Source organism: Entelurus aequoreus, linkage group LG22 (assembly GCF_033978785.1).
Source record: "Entelurus aequoreus isolate RoL-2023_Sb linkage group LG22, RoL_Eaeq_v1.1, whole genome shotgun sequence".
Lineage (NCBI taxonomy): Eukaryota > Metazoa > Chordata > Actinopteri > Syngnathiformes > Syngnathidae > Entelurus > Entelurus aequoreus.
In genome coordinates this window covers 42,961,313-42,981,312 of record NC_084752.1, presented here as the reverse complement: position 1 = coordinate 42,981,312, position 20,000 = coordinate 42,961,313, and the positions used below count along the sequence as shown (strand labels likewise).

General features: G+C 37.1%; 1 protein-coding gene across 1 annotated transcript in view; it reads left to right on the top strand.

The window, feature by feature from the left end:
* LOC133639440 (lipopolysaccharide-responsive and beige-like anchor protein) overlaps window positions 1-20,000 on the top strand; it is a 231,290-nt gene that overhangs the window by 210,120 nt on the left and 1,170 nt on the right. Inside the window, exons 11-12 of the mRNA XM_062032729.1 lie at window positions 1,301-1,497; window positions 11,357-11,508. Of these exons, the coding sequence (XP_061888713.1) occupies window positions 1,301-1,497; window positions 11,357-11,508 (349 nt within the window). The remainder of the gene's footprint in view (window positions 1-1,300; window positions 1,498-11,356; window positions 11,509-20,000) is intronic.

Sequence of the window (20,000 nt, the reverse complement as noted above, 5' to 3'; positions counted from 1 at the left end):
AGACAAATTTTTTTCTCTCAATGTGGCCCACGAGTCAAAATATTTGCCCCGCAGACACATTTTTTCTCCCAATGTGGCCCCCGAGTCAAAAATATTTGCCCCCCCAGACACATTTTTTCTCCCAATATGGCCCCCGAGTCAAAATATTTGCCCCCACAGACACATTTTTTTCTTCCAATGTGGCCCCCGAGTCAAAATATTTGCCCCGCAGACACTTTTTTTCTCCCAATGTGGCCCCCGAGTCAAAAATATTTTTCCCCAGACACATTTTTTTCTCTCAATGTGGCCCCGAGTCAAAAATATTTGCCCTCCAGACACATTTTTTTCTCTCAATGTGGCCTCCGAGTCAAAAATATTTTTCCCCAGACACATTTTTTTCTTCCAATGTGGCCCCCGAGTCAAAATATTTTCCCCCCAGACACATTTTTTTCTCTCAATGTGGCCCCCGAGTCAAAATATGTGCCCCCCCAGACACATTTTTTCTCCCAATGTGGCCCCCGAGTCAAAATATGTGCCCCCCCAGACACATTTTTTCTCCCAATGTGGCCCCAGAGTCAAAATATTTGCCCTGCAGACACATTTTTTCTCCCAATGTGGCCCCCGAGTCAAAATATTTGCCCCCCAGACACATTTTTTCTCCCAATGTGGCCCCCGAGTCAAAATATTTGCCCCCCTAGACACATTTTTTTCTCCCAATGTGGCCCCCGAGTCAAAATATTTGCCCCCCCAGACACATTTTTTCTCCCAATGTGGCCCCCGAGTCAAAATATTTGCCCCGCAGACACTTTTTTTCTCCCAATGTGGCCCCCGAGGCAAAATATTTGCCCTCCAGACACATTTTTTCTCCCAATGTGGCCCCCGAGTCAAAATATTTGCCCCGCAGACACTTTTTTTCTCCCAATGTGGCCCCCGAGGCAAAATATTTGCCCTCCAGACACATTTTTTCTCCCAATGTGGCCCCCTGAGTCAAAATATTTGCCCCCCCCAGACACATTTTTTCTCTAAATTTTTTCCCCACTTAGGGCTCCCCTCAAGTTGTCTCCTGGGGACCCACAAGGGTCTCGATCATTAAAAAAAAAAGGCATACAAATATACACTGATATTGCATACAATTATCCTTTTTTAAAAATAATTAAGATGTGTAGCGAAGCCTTTTCCCTTTCTTTATTATTCTGTTTCCAAAGTTCTCCTGTGTGAGCTGCAGGGCTTATTGTGCACACTGGAAAATAGTGGGGAAGATGGCAGATTGTGCTGGTAAACTAACTTCCATGGCTGACGAGTGTCTCCTTGATTGGTGCAGAGGGACCCTGCCTGATCCACTCCATGAACGGGGACCTGCTCAGGACCCTGGAGGGCCCCGAGTGCTGCACGCAGCCCCGCCTCATCCAGGCGTCCACGGAGGGACACTGCGTGGTCTACTACGAGAAGGGACACTTCAGCGTCTTCAGCGTCAACGGCAAGCTGCTGCGCCACATGCAGGTGGAGGACAGCGTCAAGGTGAGGCCTGGGGGTGGGGGGTGGTGGACTAACCACCCCCACCCACTTATTCTCATTTCAAATTACCGTCTTTCCCGGACTATAGAGCGCTCTCTGATTCAAGCCGCAACCACTACATTTTTAGAACAATTTTTCCGTATATTAGCCACACCGTTGTGAAATGAGTTATTTACACAGAAAGATTTTCTAAACCTTTATTTACATACCTAACTGTTTCCAAAAGGTGCCGGCAGTAAAACGGCTCATCAAGCAAAACAGAAGTCCTCGCCATGGACCCACAAGCTGCAGAAGCCAGCTCTCCGATCAGCTAAACAGACTCAACAAGAGTTTTACTAGCAGGAGGTCACGACATGAGAAAATACTAGCTGCTTTGAACATGACTACGGATTCAACACTTAAAAATATCTCGCTCTCTTAAGCCGCAACCACTAAATTTGAGAAGAAAAACAATTTTTCCGTGTATTAGCCACACACACTAACACGATTACGCCCATAAAAACCTCAAAAAACAACAACCTGATTCTATTTGGATCGGGATGATTAAGAATTGTGGCGGTCCGCTTCCTGTACGATCAGTGTCAGAGCTTGGTCCGCATTGCCCGCGGTAAGTCGGACACGTTTCCAGTGAGGGTTTGACTCCGCCGAGGCTGCCCTTTGTCACCCATTCTGTTCATAACTTTTATGGACAGAATTTCTAGGCGCAGTCAAGGCGTTGAGGGGATCTGGTTTGGTGGCTGCAGGATTAGGTCTCTGCTTTTTGCAGATGATGTGGTCCTGATGGCTTCATCTGGCCAGGATCTTCAGCTCTCACTGGATCGGTTCGCAGCCGAGTGTGAAGCGACTGGGATGAGAATCAGCACCTCCAAGTCAGAGTCCATGGTTCTCGCCCCGGAAAAGGGTGGAGTGCCATCTCCGGGTTGGGGAGGAGACCCTGCCCCAAGTGGAGGAGTTCAAGTACCTCGGAGTCTTGTTCACGAGTGAGGGAAGAGTGGATCGTGAGATCGACAGGCGGATCGGTGCGGCGTCTTCAGTAATGCGGACGCTGTATCGATCCGTTGTGGTGAAGAAGGAGCCGGAAGGCAAAGCTCTCGATTTACCGGTCGATCTACGTTCCCATCCTCACCTATGGTCATGAGCTTTGGGTTGTGACCGAAAGGACAAGATCACGGGTACAAGCGGCCCAAATGAGTTTCCTCCGCCGGGTGGCGGGGCTCTCCCTTAGAGATAGGGTGAGAAGCTCTGCCATCCGGGGGGAGCTCAAAGTAAAGCCACTGCTCATCCACATGGGGAGGAGCCAGATGAGGTGGTTCGGGCATCTGGTCAGGATGCCACCCGAACGCCTCCCTAGGGAGGTGTTTAGGGCACGTCCAACCGGTAGGAGGCCACAGGATTAGGTCTCTGCTTTTTGCAGATGATGTGGTCCTGATTGCTTCAACTGGCCTGGATCTTCAGCTCTCACTGGATCAGTTTGCAGCCGAGTGAAGCGACTGGGATGGGAATCAGCACCTCCAAGTCAGAGTCCATGGTTCTCGCCCGGAAAAGGGTGGAGTGCCATCTCCGGGTTGGGGAGGAGACCCTGCCCCAAGTGGAGGAGTTCAAGTACCTCGGAGTCTTGTTCACGAGTGAGGGAAGAGTGGATGGTGAGATCGACAGGCGGATCGGTGCGGCGTCTTCAGTATCGATCCGTTGTGGTGAAGAAGGAGCTGAGCCGGAAGGCAATGCTCTCAATTTACCGGTCGATCTACGTTCCCATCCTCACCTATGGTCATGAGCTTTGGGTTGTGACCGAAAGGACAAGATCACGGGTACAAGCGGCCCAAATGAGTTTCCTCCGCCGGGTGGCGGGTCTCTCCCTTAGAGATAGGGTGAGAAGCTCTGTCATCCGGGAGGAGCTCAAAGTAAAGCCACTGCTCATCCACATGGAGAGGAGCCAGATGAGGTGGTTCGGGCATCTGGTCAGGATGCCACCCGAACGCCTCCCTAGGGAGGTGTTTAGGGCACGTCCGACCGGTAGGAGGCCACAGGATTAGGTCTCTGCTTTTTGCAGATGATGTGGTCCCGATTGCTTCAACTGGCCTGGATCTTCAGCTCTCACTGGATCAGTTTGCAGCCGAGTGAAGCGACTGGGATGGGAATCAGCACCTCCAAGTCAGAGTCCATGGTTCTCGCCCGGAAAAGGGTGGAGTGCCATCTCCGGGTTGGGGAGGAGACCCTGCCCCAAGTGGAGGAGTTCAAGTACCTCGGAGTCTTGTTCACGAGTGAGGGAAGAGTGGATGGTGAGATCGACAGGCGGATCGGTGCGGCGTCTTCAGTATCGATCCGTTGTGGTGAAGAAGGAGCTGAGCCGGAAGGCAAAGCTCTCAATTTACCGGTCGATCTACGTTCCCATCCTCACCTATGGTCATGAGCTTTGGGTTATGACCGAAAGGACAAGATCACGGGTACAAGCGGCCCAAATGAGTTTCCTCCGCCGGGTGGCGGGTCTCTCCCTTAGAGATAGGGTGAGAAGCTCTGCCATCCGGGAGGAGCTAAAAGTAAAGCCACTGCTCGTCCACATGGAGAGGAGCCAGATGAGGTGGTTCGGGCATCTGGTCAGGATGCCACCCGAACGCCTCCCTAGGGAGGTGTTTAGGGCACGTCCGACCGGTAGGAGGCCACGGGATTAGGTCTCTGCTTTTTGCAGATGATGGGGTCCTGATGGCTTCATCTGGCCAGGATCTTCAGCTCTCACTGGATCGGTTCGCAGCCGAGTGTGAAGCGACTGGGATGAGAATCAGCACCTCCAAGTCCGAGTCCATGGTTCTCGCCCGGAAAAGGGTGGAGTGCCATCTCCGGTTTGGGGAGGAAACCCTGCCCCAAGTGGAGGAGTTCAAGTACCTCGGAGTCTTGTTCACGAGTGAGGGAAGAGTGGATCGTGAGATCGACAGGCGGATCGGTGCGGCGTCTTCAGTATCGATCCGTTGTGGTGAAGAAGGAGCTGAGCCGGAAGGCAAAGCTCTCGATTTACCGGTCGATCTACGTTCCCATCCTCACCTATGGTCATGAGCTTTGGGTTATGACCGAAAGGACAAGATCACGGGTACAAGCGGCCCAAATGAGTTTCCTCCGCCGGGTGGCGGGTCTCTCCCTTAGAGATAGGGTGAGAAGCTCTGCCATCCGGGAGGAGCTCAAAGTAAAGCCACTGCTCATCCACATGGAGAGGAGCCAGATGAGGTGGTTCGGGCATCTGGTCAGGATGCCACCCGAACGCCTCCCTAGGGAGGTGTTTAGGGCACGTCCGACCGGTAGGAGGCCACGGGATTAGGTCTCTGCTTTTTGCAGATGATGTGGTCCTGATGGCTTCATCTGGCCAGGATCTTCAGCTCTCACTGGATCGGTTCGCAGCCGAGTGAAGCGACTGGGATGGGAATCAGCACCTCCAAGTCCGAGTCCATGGTTCTCGCCCGGAAAAGCGTGGAGTGCCATCTCCGGGTTGGGGAGGAAACCCTGCCCCAAGTGGAGGAGTTCAAGTACCTCGGAGTCTTGTTCACGAGTGAGGGAAGAGTGGATGGTGAGATCGACAGGCGGCTCCGTGCGGCGTCTTCAGTAATGCGGGCGCTGTATCGATCCGTTGTGGTGAAGAAGGAGCTGAGCCGGAAGGCAAAGCTCTCAATTTACCGGTCGATCTACGTTCCCATCCTCACCTTTGGGTTATGACCGAAAGGACAAGATCACGGGTAGTTTGCTTTTCACTCTAAATTGTCTATGACTGATCTTCAAAATCCTGTGGGGAAGACAGTCCGATGTGATCCAAATCACAAGAGTGTCCACAGTTCTTCCCGCATCCTCCAATCATTTGTGGCAGTTTTGGGGTACTTTGAAGACTGCCAGCAACTTCGGCGAAGACACAGCAAACTTTCTTGTTTCCCATGGACACACACCTGTTGTTGTTGACTTTGGACCGTCTAGTCTTTATTGTCATTGCACAAGTACAACAAAACTTTGTTTTCAGCACAAACCCGTTCAAGATTAGACAAACAAACATTGTACAGGGTTACAGAACAGGAACGCAGTAAAAGATTGGAAAAAGGTAAATGCTCGGGAAGGATGGGTAAAAAAAAATACAATCTAGACTGGGCTCCTAAGGGGGCCCAGTCTGGAGTGGGAAATAAAACTTCATAGCAAAACACATATACTGTACATATTACAACGTACATCTCCAGATATCTAGCAACAGAGGGGAGGGAGTGCGGGGTCATGGTGGAAGGCTGCAGCTCTCAGGCGCCGCCCATCCGTCCATCACCCCTATGGGATTTGCGTCAAGGGCGTTGGATTTGGGGTGGGGTATACCTACAAGCAGCCGAAATGAGTTTCCTCCGCCGGGTGGCGGGTCTCTCCCTTAGAGATAGGGTGAAAAGCTCTGTCATCCGGGGGGGAGCTCAAAGTAAAGCCGCTGCTCCTCCACATGGAGAGGAGCCAGATAAGGTGGTTCGGGCATCTGCTCAGGATGCCACCCGAACGCCTCCCTAGGGAGGTGTTTCGGGCACGTCCGACCGGTAGGAGGCCACGGAGAAGACCCAGGACACGTTGGGAAGACTATGTCTCCCGGCTGGCCTGGGGACGCCTCGGGATCCCCCGGGAGGAGCTGGACGAAGTGGCTGGGGAGAGGAAAGTCTGGGCTTCCCTGCTTAGGCTGCTTCCCCCGCGACCCGACCTCGGATAAGTGGAAGAAGATGGATGGATGGATGATAAAGAATCGCGATTCGGATGTGACTCAACTCTCTTGTGTACTAACTAATCACCAAACTTGTCGGACGATGTTGACAAAATTCTCTAATATTTAGGCGTACTTCTGAAAGTCTTGACTCGCCCTCGCCTCCTTCCTTTCTTCGCCTCATGGCTCCGCCCCCTTTGGCGACTCTCACGTTTTTTTTTGTTGCTACATTCCGGAATGAACCTTGTGAGGGCGCCGGGACCTCCTCTCAGAGGGACTCCAGGAGACTCGTAGACTAGAGACGGAATGTCAAGAGTTTGTAGAGGAGCGGACACGCCAAGGTCGTAGGTCGGCATGGAGACGGGACGGCCGAGTCATGTGACTGATGAAAGGAAGCGCCCGTGTCAGGGCGGGAGGCGCGTTAACCGCTCCATAAATCCCAACTTTCTCCACCCGGGACTCAAAAACACGGGCGTCCAAATTTCGAGAGAGAAAAAAAAGCTTCGCTTGGTGTGGTTTTTTTAAGTCATGAGAGCCCGGGACGCCATCTTAGCTCCCGCTGAGCGAGCAAGACGTTCCACTGGAGGACAGATTTATAGGCGGCCTCTTACCTATGTAGCTTGGCGGCGAGGCGCCTCCTGCTGGGCGTCTGCGAGGTCATGGACTCCATTAGCTCATAAGCAAACATTCATAATAGCATAACTGGCATGCACCTCAGTGACCTTTGAACTCCACTAAGTCAGACATTTTGGGTCAATTATGCCCTCACATCTTTGACCACAAACTTTTTATATTGTTTTGGTTCAAGTAACACGGACACTAGCACAGTAAATGTTGACCTCAGTTTGGGAAAATCTCAAATTGAAAGAAAAATGGCTAAAATTGTTTAACCTCTTAAGGCCCGAGCTGTTTGTTTACATGCTTTTTTTATTTCTCTTTACTATTTGGGCTTATTGGACCCTAATTAGAATAAAAACTAAGAATCATCTTTTCATATGATGTACTTAGTCCATAAGTACACAAACGTGTACATCATGTTTAGTGACATGCTAATTCTTATTTTTACACTTTTTTTTCCAAATTCCATTGTATGTTATACTCTTCTGACACCACCAGATGGCAGTATAAGTGTCCACATAAGTGGCCATAAGACCCCAATTCTGTAGTGTACACCATTTTGGAAGTAAGAGCTAAAAAGGTGCTTCTCAAATTGAAAGAAAAATGGCTAAAATTGTTTAAAGAAAGGAGTTACATTTTCAAATGATGGATTGTAGCGCTTTGACACAGCAGGTGTTTTGTGTCAGAATGCTGACTTTTAACCTTAGCTCGCTTTGACATTTGGGGTCAAAAAACACCTACAAGACTATCAGCAACAAAAAAGAACCAAATTGTCTGATGTGGAAAAATGATTTGGAAAAAAAACGTCATTAGGTAAGAAAAAATTTAATTATTTCCTATTTTTCTATATTCATTTGATCAACTAGCCAACTATGTGCCAGGGACATAGCAGTTAGCATTAGTCAGCTAAGTGCCATAAGCCTAGCATTCTTTGGGACATAGTTGGTTGGATCGTTTGGTTGGTTAGTTAGTTAAATATAAATCTTGTAGATCTGAAGGGCTAACTGTTAGCTTCTGTTCTATCCAATGGTTACAATACAAACAAAAATATTCTATGTGCGTAATTGTATATTCGGTCCGATTTCCTATCTGTCTATATCTATTTAACCAACTAACTAACTAAACAAACAATCTAGCCAACTATGTCCCAGAGGCATAGCAGTTAGCATTAGTCAGCTAAGTGCCATACGCTAAGTTAGTTACTGTAGCCATTGGCTAGCACAGAAGCTAACTTCTAACTGTTAGCTCTCAAGATTTGTTTTCAAATGTAAAATATATAAAACAAATTACAAATAACATATTACATATTACACTCCTATTGCTGTATACTTAGCTTACTAATGCTAATTGCTTTCTTTGGGACATAGTTGATTAGATCGTTTGGTTGGTTAGTTACTTAGGTAATTATAAATCTTGTAAATCTGAAGGGCTAACATGTACGTAGACAAACGTGTAGTACTTTTAGACAAAACTGTAGTACTTTTAGACAAACGTGTAGTACTTTTAGACAAAACTGTAGTACTTTTAGACAAAACTGTAGTACTTTTAGACAAACGTGTAGTACTTTTAGACAAAACTGTAGTACTTTTAGACAAACGTGTAGTACTTTTAGACAAAACTGTAGTACTTTTAGACAAACGTGTAGTACTTTTAGACAAAACTGTAGTACTTTTAGACAAACGTGTAGTACTTTTAGACAAAACTGTAGTACTTTCAGACAAACGTGTAGTACTTTTAGACAAAACTGTAGTACTTTAAGACAAACGTGTAGTACTTTTAGACAAAACTGTAGTACTTTTAGACAAACGTGTAGTACTTTTAGACAAAACTGTAGTACTTTAAGACAAACGTGTAGCACTTTTAGACAAAATGGTGTAGTACTTTTAGACAAACGTGTAGTACTTTTAGACAAAACTGTAGTACTTTTAGACAAACGTGTAGTACTTTTAGACAAAACTGTAGTACTTTTAGACAAACGTGTAGTACTTTTAGACAAAACTGTAGTACTTTTAGACAAACGTGTAGTACTTTTAGACAAAACTGTAGTACTTTTAGACAAACATGTAGTACTTTTAGACAAAACTGTAGTACTTTTAGACAAACGTGTAGTACTTTTAGACAAAACTGTAGTACTTTTAGACAAACGTGTAGTACTTTTAGACAAAACTGTAGTACTTTAAGACAAACGTGTAGTACTTTTAGACAAAATGGTGTAGTACTTTTAGACAAACGTGTAGTACTTTTAGACAAAACTGTAGTACTTTTAGACAAACGTGTAGTACTTTTAGACAATTGGCTAGCACAGAAGCTAACTTCTGTTAGCTCTCAAGATTTGTTTTCAAATGTAAAATATATAAAACAAATTATGAATAACATATTACATTTTTATTGGTGTATACTTAGCTTACTAATGCTAATTGCTTTCTTTGGGACATAGTTGGTTAGATCGTTTGGTTGGTTAGTTGGTTAGGTAATTATAAATCTTGTAAATCCGAAGGGCTAACAGTTAGCTTCTGTTCTATTCAATGGTTACAATACGAACAAAAATATTCTATGCGCGTAATTGTATATTCGGTCCTATTTCCTATCTGTCTATATCTATTAAACCCACTCACTAACTAAACAAACAATCTAGCCAACTATGTGCCAGAGGCATAGCAGTTAGCATTAGTCAGCTAAGTGTTATGAACCCTGTTAGCTAGATTATGTACACAAAACACATTATTCCCCTTTAATGTATTTATTCTCTCTTACTATGGAGCATATTTATGTTGAATTCTAATACGATCAAAGTTGAATTAGAAAAGACAAAGTATATCATCGCATCAAAATAATCCCCTCAATTGCCCCCCAAAGAGGGATTAACTGGCTGGACTATAAAGACAATATAACATACATCATAAACGTGGATGCATATGCAAAAGTGCAATATATTTATCTGTACACTAATCTATTTTATGTCTAAAAAGTTCAAGTTAAAGTAGCAATGATTGTCACACACACACTAGGTGTGGCGAAATTATTCTCTGCATTTGACCCATCACCCTTGATCACCCCCTGGGAGGTGAGGGGAGCAGTGAGCAGCAGCGGTGGCCGGGCCCGCGAATCATTTTTGGTTGCAGCACCTTATTGCTCTTTTATCCTGCACTACAACCAGCTAATGCAACAACATTTCGTTCTCATCTGTACTGTAAAGTTCAAATTTGATTGACAATCAAAGGAAGTCCAAGTCTAATATCGGTGTCAGGTTCAAACACTGATGACATCTATTAAACAGACAAGAAGCAAGGAATCGGGCAGAGACAGAGTTCAATTTGCACACTCAGTTACAGTTCCAACCTACGCTCTAAGGTACAGCCCACGTGCTCCTCTATTTATTCGGGAGGTCCCTGGTTACATCACTGAGGCTGCTTCTGAAGGGAGGGGGGGTCATTTCAGCAGCCCCAGTTAGACACAATATATGACTATTCAGAAATGGAAATGTGCTGACACTCGTGATATCGCCCTGTCTCTGCTTTGTCTGCGTCACGGTACTCGATGTTCGCCCTTGGCAGTCAGCAGGCCGGGTCTGGACACAAACACTGATACGAGACGACTCGCAATCTTTGGATCGCAAGTTGTCCCTTTGCACAGATAGAAAAGTACAACTTCAGCACAATTGATAATAACTATAGCAACGGCCCTTAAGCATAAGAGTTGTGTGATAACTTAGACATAATTATTCTAACAATCATGCAGTAAGTGTAGTACGTGTGTGAAGTGTGTACATACAGGACCAACATGAAGTCATCTATAATGGACACAATCAGTGCGTTCAGTACAAGCACTCCGTCACGCCCCAGCGGCGGCCACGTTGGATGTTGATCCGAGGCCGCCATTAGTTCGCCTGCCAGCGTTTTTTTTTTGTTTTGTACGACGAGAAGCAGAAGTTCTCATTTGGGAAATGACAGGCAAACAAAACACGGCGCTGATTTAGTCTTCCGTCATCCCAACCACGGTTTAGGTTTCATTCCTCCTCACCGGACCACATTTTTATTCAACACACATGTCGGGGGAGGGCGGGAGGGGGGCACCTGCAGGACGTAAAAGCGCCTCGTCATGGCGCTTAGTGATTTGTGAGGTACAAACGTCTGGCCTCGCAGCGGGGAGGACATCTTTGTAGCGAGAAGGCGGCGCCTGACTCGGGCGTGTTTTGCAGGCCATGCTGCAGAGTCGTGACGGTCAGTACTTGCTGACCAGAGCGTGTTTTGTATGCAGGCCATGCTGCTGAGTCGTGACGGTCAGTACTTGCTGACCAGAGCGTGTTTTGCATGCAGGCCATGCTGCTGAGTCGTGACGGTCAGTACTTGCTGACCAGAGCGTGTTTTGTATGCCATGCTGCAGAGTCGTGACGGTCAGTACTTGCTGACCAGAGCGTGTTTTGCATGCAGGCCATGCTGCAGAGTCGTGACGGTCAGTACTTGCTGACCAGAGCGTGTTTTGTATGCAGGCCATGCTGCTGAGTCGTGACGGTCAGTACTTGCTGACCAGAGCGTGTTTTGTATGCAGGCCATGCTGCTGAGTCGTGACGGTCAGTACTTGCTGACGGGCGGCGACGGCGGCGTCATCTCCGTGCTGCAGGTGCACGACCTCAAGCCGCTCTTCACCTACCCGCCCTGCGACGCCGGCATACGCTCCATCGCCATGTCACATGACCAAAGGTAAGCTTGCACGCATGCTGACTGGGCCGGACATGAATGACCTTTGACCTAACACTTTGATTGCCGGAAATCTGTCAGGTGTTTGTTGTGCCATTCAGTCGTAATGTGACCTTTGACCCCACTTCATGGCTCACCTAGCCTTCAAAGTCAATGGGGTTGTAATATTTGTATTATTTTAAATGTATTTTAAATTAATATTAGTATATTAATATAAACATTTTAATTTTATGGATGCATTATTTTATGATTACAATAAATATTAATATAAATTATTACAATTGTATTTAATTTTTAATATTTGTATTAATTTAAAATGTATTTTAAAATAATATTATTATATTAATATAAACATTTTTATTTTATAGATTGCATTGTTTTATGATTACAATAAATATTACAATAAATTATTAAAATTGTATATAAGTTTTAATATTTGTATTTTAAATGTATTTTAAATTAATATCGGTATATTAATATAAACATTTAAATTTTATGGATGCCTTATTTTATGATTACAATAAATATTAATATAAATTATTACAATTGTATTTGAGTTTTAATATTTGTATTATTTTAAATTAATATTAGTTTATTAATATAAACATTTAAATTGTATGGATGCATTGTTTTATGATTACAATAAATATGAATATAAATTATTACAATTGTATTTAAGTTTTAATATTTGTATTAATTTAAAATGTATTTTAAGTTAATATTGGTATATTAATATAAACATTTAAATTTTATTGATTGTATTGTTTTATGATTACAATAAATATTACAATAAATTATTATAATTGTATATAAGTTTTAATATTTGTATTTTAAATGTATTTTAAATTAATATCAGTATATTAATATAAACATTTACATTTGATGGATGCATTATTTTATGATTACAATAAATATTAATATAAATTATTACAATTGTATTTGAGTTTTAATATTTGTATTATTTTAAATGTATTTTAAATTAATATTAGTTTATTATTATAAAAACAATTTTAATTTATGGATGCATTGTTTTATGATTACAATAATTATTCATATAAATTATTACAATTGTATTTAAGTTTTAATATTTGTATTCATTTAAAATGTATTTTAAATTAATATTAGTATATTAATATAAACATTTAAATTTTATGGATGCATTATTTTATGATTACAATAAATATGAATATAAATTATTACAATTGTATTTGAGTTTTAATATTTATATTATTTTAAATGTATTTTAAATTAATATTAGTATATTAATATAAACATTTTAATTTTATGGATGCATTATTTTATGATTACAATAAATATTAATATAAATTATTACAATTGTATTTGAGTTTTAATATTTGTATTATTTTAAATGTATTTTAAGTTAATATTAGTTTATTAATACAAACATTTTAATTTGATATATGCATTGTTTTATGATTACAATAAATATGAATATAAATTATTACAATTGTATTTAAGTTTTAATATTTGTATTAATTTAAAATGTATTTTAAATTAATATTAGTATATTAATATAAACATTTTAATTTTATGGATGCATTATTTTCTGATTACAATAAATATTAATATAAATTATTACAATTGTATTTAAGTTTTAATATTTGTATTAATGTAAAATGTATTTTAAATTAATATTAGTATATTAATATAAACATTATAATTTTATAGATTGCATTGTTTTATGATTACAATAAATATTACAATAAATTATTAAAATTGTATATAAGTTTTAATATTTGTATTTTCCATTTATTTTAAATTAATATCGGTATATTAATATAAACATTTTAATTTTATGGATGCATTATTTTATTATTACAATAAATATTAATATAAATTATTACAATTGTATTTGAGTTTTAATATTTGTATTATTTTAAATGTATTTTAAGTTAATATTAGTTTATTAATACAAACATTTTAATTTTATAGATGCATTGTTTTATGATTACAATAAATATTAATATAAATTATTACAATTGTATTTGAGTTTTAATATTTGTATTATTTTAAATGTATTTTAAATTAATATTAGTTTATTATTATAAAACAATTTTAATTTATGGATGCATTATTTTCTGATGACAATAATTATTAATATAAATTATTACAATTGTATTTAAGTTTTAATATTTGTATTAATGTAAAATGTATTTTAAATTAATATTAGTATATTAATATAAACATTATAATTTTATTGATTGCATTGTTTTATGATTACAATAAATATTACAATAAATTATTAAAATTGTATATAAGTTTTAATATTTGTATTTTCAATTTATTTTAAATTAATATCGGTATATTAATATAAACATTTAAATTTTATGGATGCATTATTTTATGATTACAATAATTATTAATATAAATTATTACAATTGTATTTGATTTTTAATAATTGTATTATTTAAAATGTATTTTAAATTAATATTAGTTTATTAATATAAACATTTTAATTGTATAAATGCATTGTTTTATGATTACAATAAATATTAATATAAATTATTACAATTGTATTTAAGTTTTAATATTTGTATTCATTTAAAATGTATTTTAAATTAATATTATAATATTATTAATATAAACATTTTAATTTTATACATGCATTATTTTATGATTACAATAAATATGAATATAAATTATTACAATTGTATTTAAGTTTTATTATTTGTATTACATTAAAATGTATCTTAAATTAAGGTTAGTATATTATAATGAACATTTAAATTTTATGGATGCATTATTTTATGATTACAATAAATATTAATATAAATTATTAAAAAAATGTATTTAAGTACAAATTCAATTTAAATAATTATAAATATTTAAAATTGAACATACTTGATTGACAGTATTTTAACCATTTCCCTTTCAAATCAATAGTGTTCTTGCTGTGATATTCAATCATAATTGTACAGTATAATACAATGTGTATTGTACAGTATGTGTATTGTACAGTATAATACAATGTGTATTATACTGTATATGTGTATTGTACAGTATATGTGTATTGTACAGTATAATACAAAGTGTATTATACAGTATATGTGTATTGTACAGTATATTACAATGTGTATTGTACAGTATGTGTATTGTACAGTATAATACAATGTGTATTGTACAGTATAATACAATGTGTATTGTACAGTATGTGTATTGTGCAGTACAATGCAAAGTGTATTATACAGTATATGTGTATAGTACAGTATATTACAATGTGTATTGTACAGTGTGTGTATTGTACAGTATAATACAATGTGTATTGTACAGTATAATACAATGTGTATTGTACAGTATGTGTATTGTACAGTATAATACAAAGTGTATTATACAGTATATGTGTATTGTACAGTATAATACAATGTGTATTATACAGTATATGTGTATTGTACAGTATATTACAATGTGTACTGTACCGTATAATACAATGTGTATTGTACAGTATATTACAATGTGTATTGTGCAGTATGTGTATTGGACAGTTTAATACAATATGTATTATACAGTATATGTGTATTGTACAGTATATTACAATGTGTATTGTACAGTATAATATGTGTTTTGTACAGTATAATACAATGTGTATTGTACAGTGTAATATAATGTGTATTGTACAGTATATTACAATGTGGATTGTACAGTATAATACAATGGGTATTGTACAGTGTAATATAATGTGTATTGTACAGTGTAATACAATGTACATTGTACAGTTTAATACAATGTGTATTATACAGTAGATGTGTATTGTACAGTGTAATACAAAGTGTATTGTACAGTATAATACAATGTGTATTGTACAATATATTTGTATTGTACAGTATATTACAATGTGTATTGTACAGTATATGTGTATTGTACAGTATAATGCAATGTGTATTGTACAGTATAATACAATTTGTATTATACAGTATATGTGTATTGTACAGTGTAATATCATGTGTATTGTACAGTATAATATAATGTGTATTGTACAGTGTAATACAAAGTGTATTGTACAGTATAATATAATGTGTATTGTACAGTGTAATACAAAGTGTATTGTACAGTATAATATAATGTGTATTGTACAGTGTAATACAATGTATATTGTACAGTATAATACAATTTGTATTATACAGTATATGTGTATTGTACAGTATATTACAATGTGTATTTTACAGTATAATATAATGTGTATTGTACAGTATATGTACAGTATATCACAATGTGTATTGTACAGTATATGTGCAGTATATCACAATGTGTATTGTACAGTATATGTACAGTATATCACAATGTGTATTGTGGCTGCACAAAAAATGGGATTCACATCCAGATTGTGATTCTTATTCATCCGGATTCTATACTAGTATAGTGTAGTATAATACTGTACTGTAATAAGTAGAGTTATAATACAGTAGTACTGTAATAAGTAGAGTATAATACAGCACAGTAATAAGTATAGTAATAAGTAGAGTAGTGTAGTAAGTAGAGTATAATACAGTACAGTAATAAGTATAGTAGTAAGTAGAGTAGTGTAATAAGTAGAGTAGTGTAATAAGTAGAGCACTGTAACAAGTAGAGTAGTGTAATAAGTAGAGTAGTGTAACAAGTAGAGTATAATACAGTAGTGTAATAAGTAGAGTAGTGTAATAAGTAGAGTAGTGTAATAAGTAGAGTAGTGTAATAAGTAGAGTATAATACAGCACAGTAATAAGTATAGTAATAATACAGTAGTGTAACAAGTAGAGTAGTGTAATAAGTAGAGTATAATACAATACAGTAATAAGTATAGTAATAATACAGTAGTGTAATAAGTAGAGTAGTGTAATAAGTAGAGTAGTGTAATAAGTAGAGTATAATACAGTACAGTAATAAGTATAGTAATAAGTAGAGTAGTGTAACAAGTAGAGTATAATACAGTACAGTAATAAGTATAGTAATAATACAGTAGTGTAATAAGTAGAGTAGTGTAATAAGTAGAGTATAATACAATACAGTAATAAGTATAGTAATAATACAGTAGTGTAATAAGTAGAGTAGTGTAATAAGTAGAGTAGTGTAATAAGTAGAGTATAATACAGTACAGTAATAAGTATAGTAATAATACAGTAGTGTAATAAGTAGAGTAGTGTAATAAGTAGAGTATAATACAATACAGTAATAAGTATAGTAATAATACAGTAGTGTAATAAGTAGAGTAGTGTAATAAGTAGAGTAGTGTAATAAGTAGAGTATAATACAGCACAGTAATAAGTATAGTAATAATACAGTAGTGTAACAAGTAGAGTAGTGTAATAAGTAGAGTATAATACAATACAGTAATAAGTATAGTAATAATACAGTAGTGTAATAAGTAGAGTAGTGTAATAAGTAGAGTATAATACAGTACAGTAATAAGTAGAGTAATAAGTAGAGTAGTGTAACAAGTAGAGTAGTGTAATAAGTAGAGTAGTGTAATAAGTAGAGTATAATACAGCACAGTAATAAGTATAGTAATAAGTAGAGTAGTGTAATAAGTAGAGTAGTGTAACAAGTAGAGTATAATACAGTACAGTAATAAGTATAGTAATAAGTAGAGTAGTGTAATAAGTAGAGTAGTGTAATAAGTAGAGTATAATACAGCACAGTAATAAGTATAGTAATAAGTAGAGTAGTGTAATAAGTAGAGTAGTGTAACAAGTAGAGTAGTGTAATAAGTAGAGTATAATACAATACAGTAATAAGTATAGTAATAAGTAGAGTAGTGTAATAAGTAGAGTATAATACAGTACAGTAATAAGTATAGTAATAAGTAGAGTAGTGTAATAAGTAGAGTAGTGTAACAAGTAGAATAGTGTAATAAGTAGAGTATAATACAATACAGTAATAAGTATAGTAATAAGTAGAGTAGTGTAATAAGTAGAGTAGTGTAATAAGTAGAGTAGTGTAATAAGTAGAGTAGTGTAATAAGTAGAGTAGTGTAATAAGTAGAGTAGTGTAATAAGTAGAGTATAATACAGCACAGTAATAAGTATAGTAATAAGTAGAGTAGTGTAATAAGTAGAGTAGTGTAATAAGTAGAGTAGTGTAACAAGTAGAGTAGTGTAATAAGTAGAGTATAATACAGTACAGTAATAAGTATAGTAACAAGTAGAGTAGTGTAATAAGTAGAGTAGTGTAATAAGTAGAGTATAATACAATACAGTAATAAGTATAGTAATAAGTAGAGTAGTGTAATAAGTAGAGTAGTGTAATAAGTAGAGTAGTGTAATAAGTAGAGTATAATACAATACAGTAATAAGTATAGTAATAATACAGTAGTGTAATAAGTAGAGTAGTGTAATAAGTAGAGTAGTGTAATAAGTATAGTAATAAGTAGAGTAGTGTAATAAGTAGAGTAGTGTAATAAGTATAGTAATAAGTAGAGTAGTGTAATAAGTAGAGTAGTGTAAGAAGTATAGTAATAAGTAGAGTAGTGTAATAAGTAGAGTAGTGTAAGAAGTATAGTAATAAGTAGAGTAGTGTAATAAGTAGAGTAGTGTAAGAAGTATAGTAATAAGTAGAGTAGTGTAATAAGTATAGTAATAAGTAGTGTAATAAGTAGAGTATAGTAACAAGTAGAGTAGTGTAATAAGTAGAGTAGTGTAATAAGTAGAGTATAGTAACAAGTAGAGTAGTGTAATAAGTAGAGTAGTGTAATAAGTATAGTAATAAGTACAGTAGTGTAATAAGTAGAGTATAGTAACAAGTAGAGTAGTGTAATAAGTAGAGTAGTGTAATAAGTACAGTATAGTAACAAGTAGAGTAGTGTAATAAGTAGAGTAGTGTAATAAGTAGAGTATAGTAACAAGTAGAGTAGTGTAATAAGTAGAGTAGTGTAATAAGTATAGTAATAAGTAGAGTAGTGTAATAAGTAGAGTATAGTAACAAGTAGAGTAGTGTAATAAGTAGAGTAGTGTAATAAGTAGAGTAGTGTAATAAGTGGAGTAGTGTAATAAGTAGAGTATAGTAACAAGTAGAGTAGTGTAATAAGTACAGTAATAAGTATAGTAATAAGTAGAGTAGTGTAATAAGTAGAGTAGTGTAATAAGTAGAGTGTAGTAATAAGTAGAGTAGTGTAATAAGTAGTGTGTGTGAAAAGTGCCTAACAGAGAGTGTGTGGTGGCACACAGGTGCATCATCACAGGCATGGCGTCGGGCAGCATCGTATAAGTATAGTAATAAGTAGAGTATAGTAACAAGTAGAGTAGTGTAATAAGTACAGTAGTGTAATAAGTAGAGTAGTGTAACAAGTAGAGTAGTGTAATAAGTAGAGTAGTGTAATAAGTAGAGTATAATACAGTACAGTAATAAGTATAGTAATAAGTAGAGTAGTGTAATAAGTAGAGTAGTGTAACAAGTAGAGTAGTGTAACAAGTAGAGTATAATACAGTACAGTAATAAGTATAGTAATAAGTAGAGTAGTGTAATAAGTAGAGTAGTGTAACAAGTAGAGTAGTGTAATAAGTACAGTAGTGTAATAAGTACAGTAGTGTAACAAGTAGAGTATAATACAGTACAGTAATAAGTATAGTAATAAGTAGAGTAGTGTAATAAGTAGAGTAGTGTAACAAGTAGAGTAGTGTAATAAGTAGAGTAGTGTAATAAGTAGAGTATAATACAGTACAGTAATAAGTATAGTAATAATACAGTAGTGTAATAAGTAGAGTAGTGTAATAAGTATAGTATAATACAGTACAGTATAGTAATAAGTAGAGTAGTGTAATAAGTAGAGTAATAAGTAGAGTAGTGTAATAAGTAGAGTAGTGTACTAAGTAGAGTAGTGTAATAAGTAGAGTAGTGTAATAAGTATAGTAATAAGTAGAGTAGTGTAATAAGTAGAGTAGTGTAATAAGTAGAGTAGTGTAATAAGTATAGTAATAAGTAGAGTAGTGTAATAAGTAGAGTAGTGTAATAAGTATAGTAATAAGTAGAGTAGTGTAATAAGTAGAGTAGTGTAAGAAGTAGAGTAGTGTAAGAAGTATAGTAGTAAGTAGAGTAGTGTAATAAGTATAGTAATAAGTAGAGTAGTGTAATAAGTAGAGTATAGTAACAAGTAGAGTAGTGTAATAAGTAGAGTAGTGTAATAAGTAGAGTAGTGTAATAAGTAGAGTAGTGTAATAAGTATAGTAATAAGTACAGTAGTGTAATAAGTAGAGTATAGTAACAAGTAGAGTAGTGTAATAAGTAGTGTGTGTGAAAAGTGCCTAACAGAGTGTGTGTGTGTGTGTGTGTGTGTGTGTGGCGGCACACAGGTGCATCATCACAGGCATGGCGTCAGGCAGCATTGTATAAGTATAGTAATAAGTAGTGTAATAAGTAGAGTAGTGTAATAAGTATAGTAATAAGTACAGTAGTGTAATAAGTAGAGTATAGTAACAAGTAGAGTAGTGTAATAAGTAGTGTGTGTGAAAAGTGCCTAACAGAGTGTGTGTGTGTGTGTGTGTGTGTGGTGGCACACAGGTGCATCA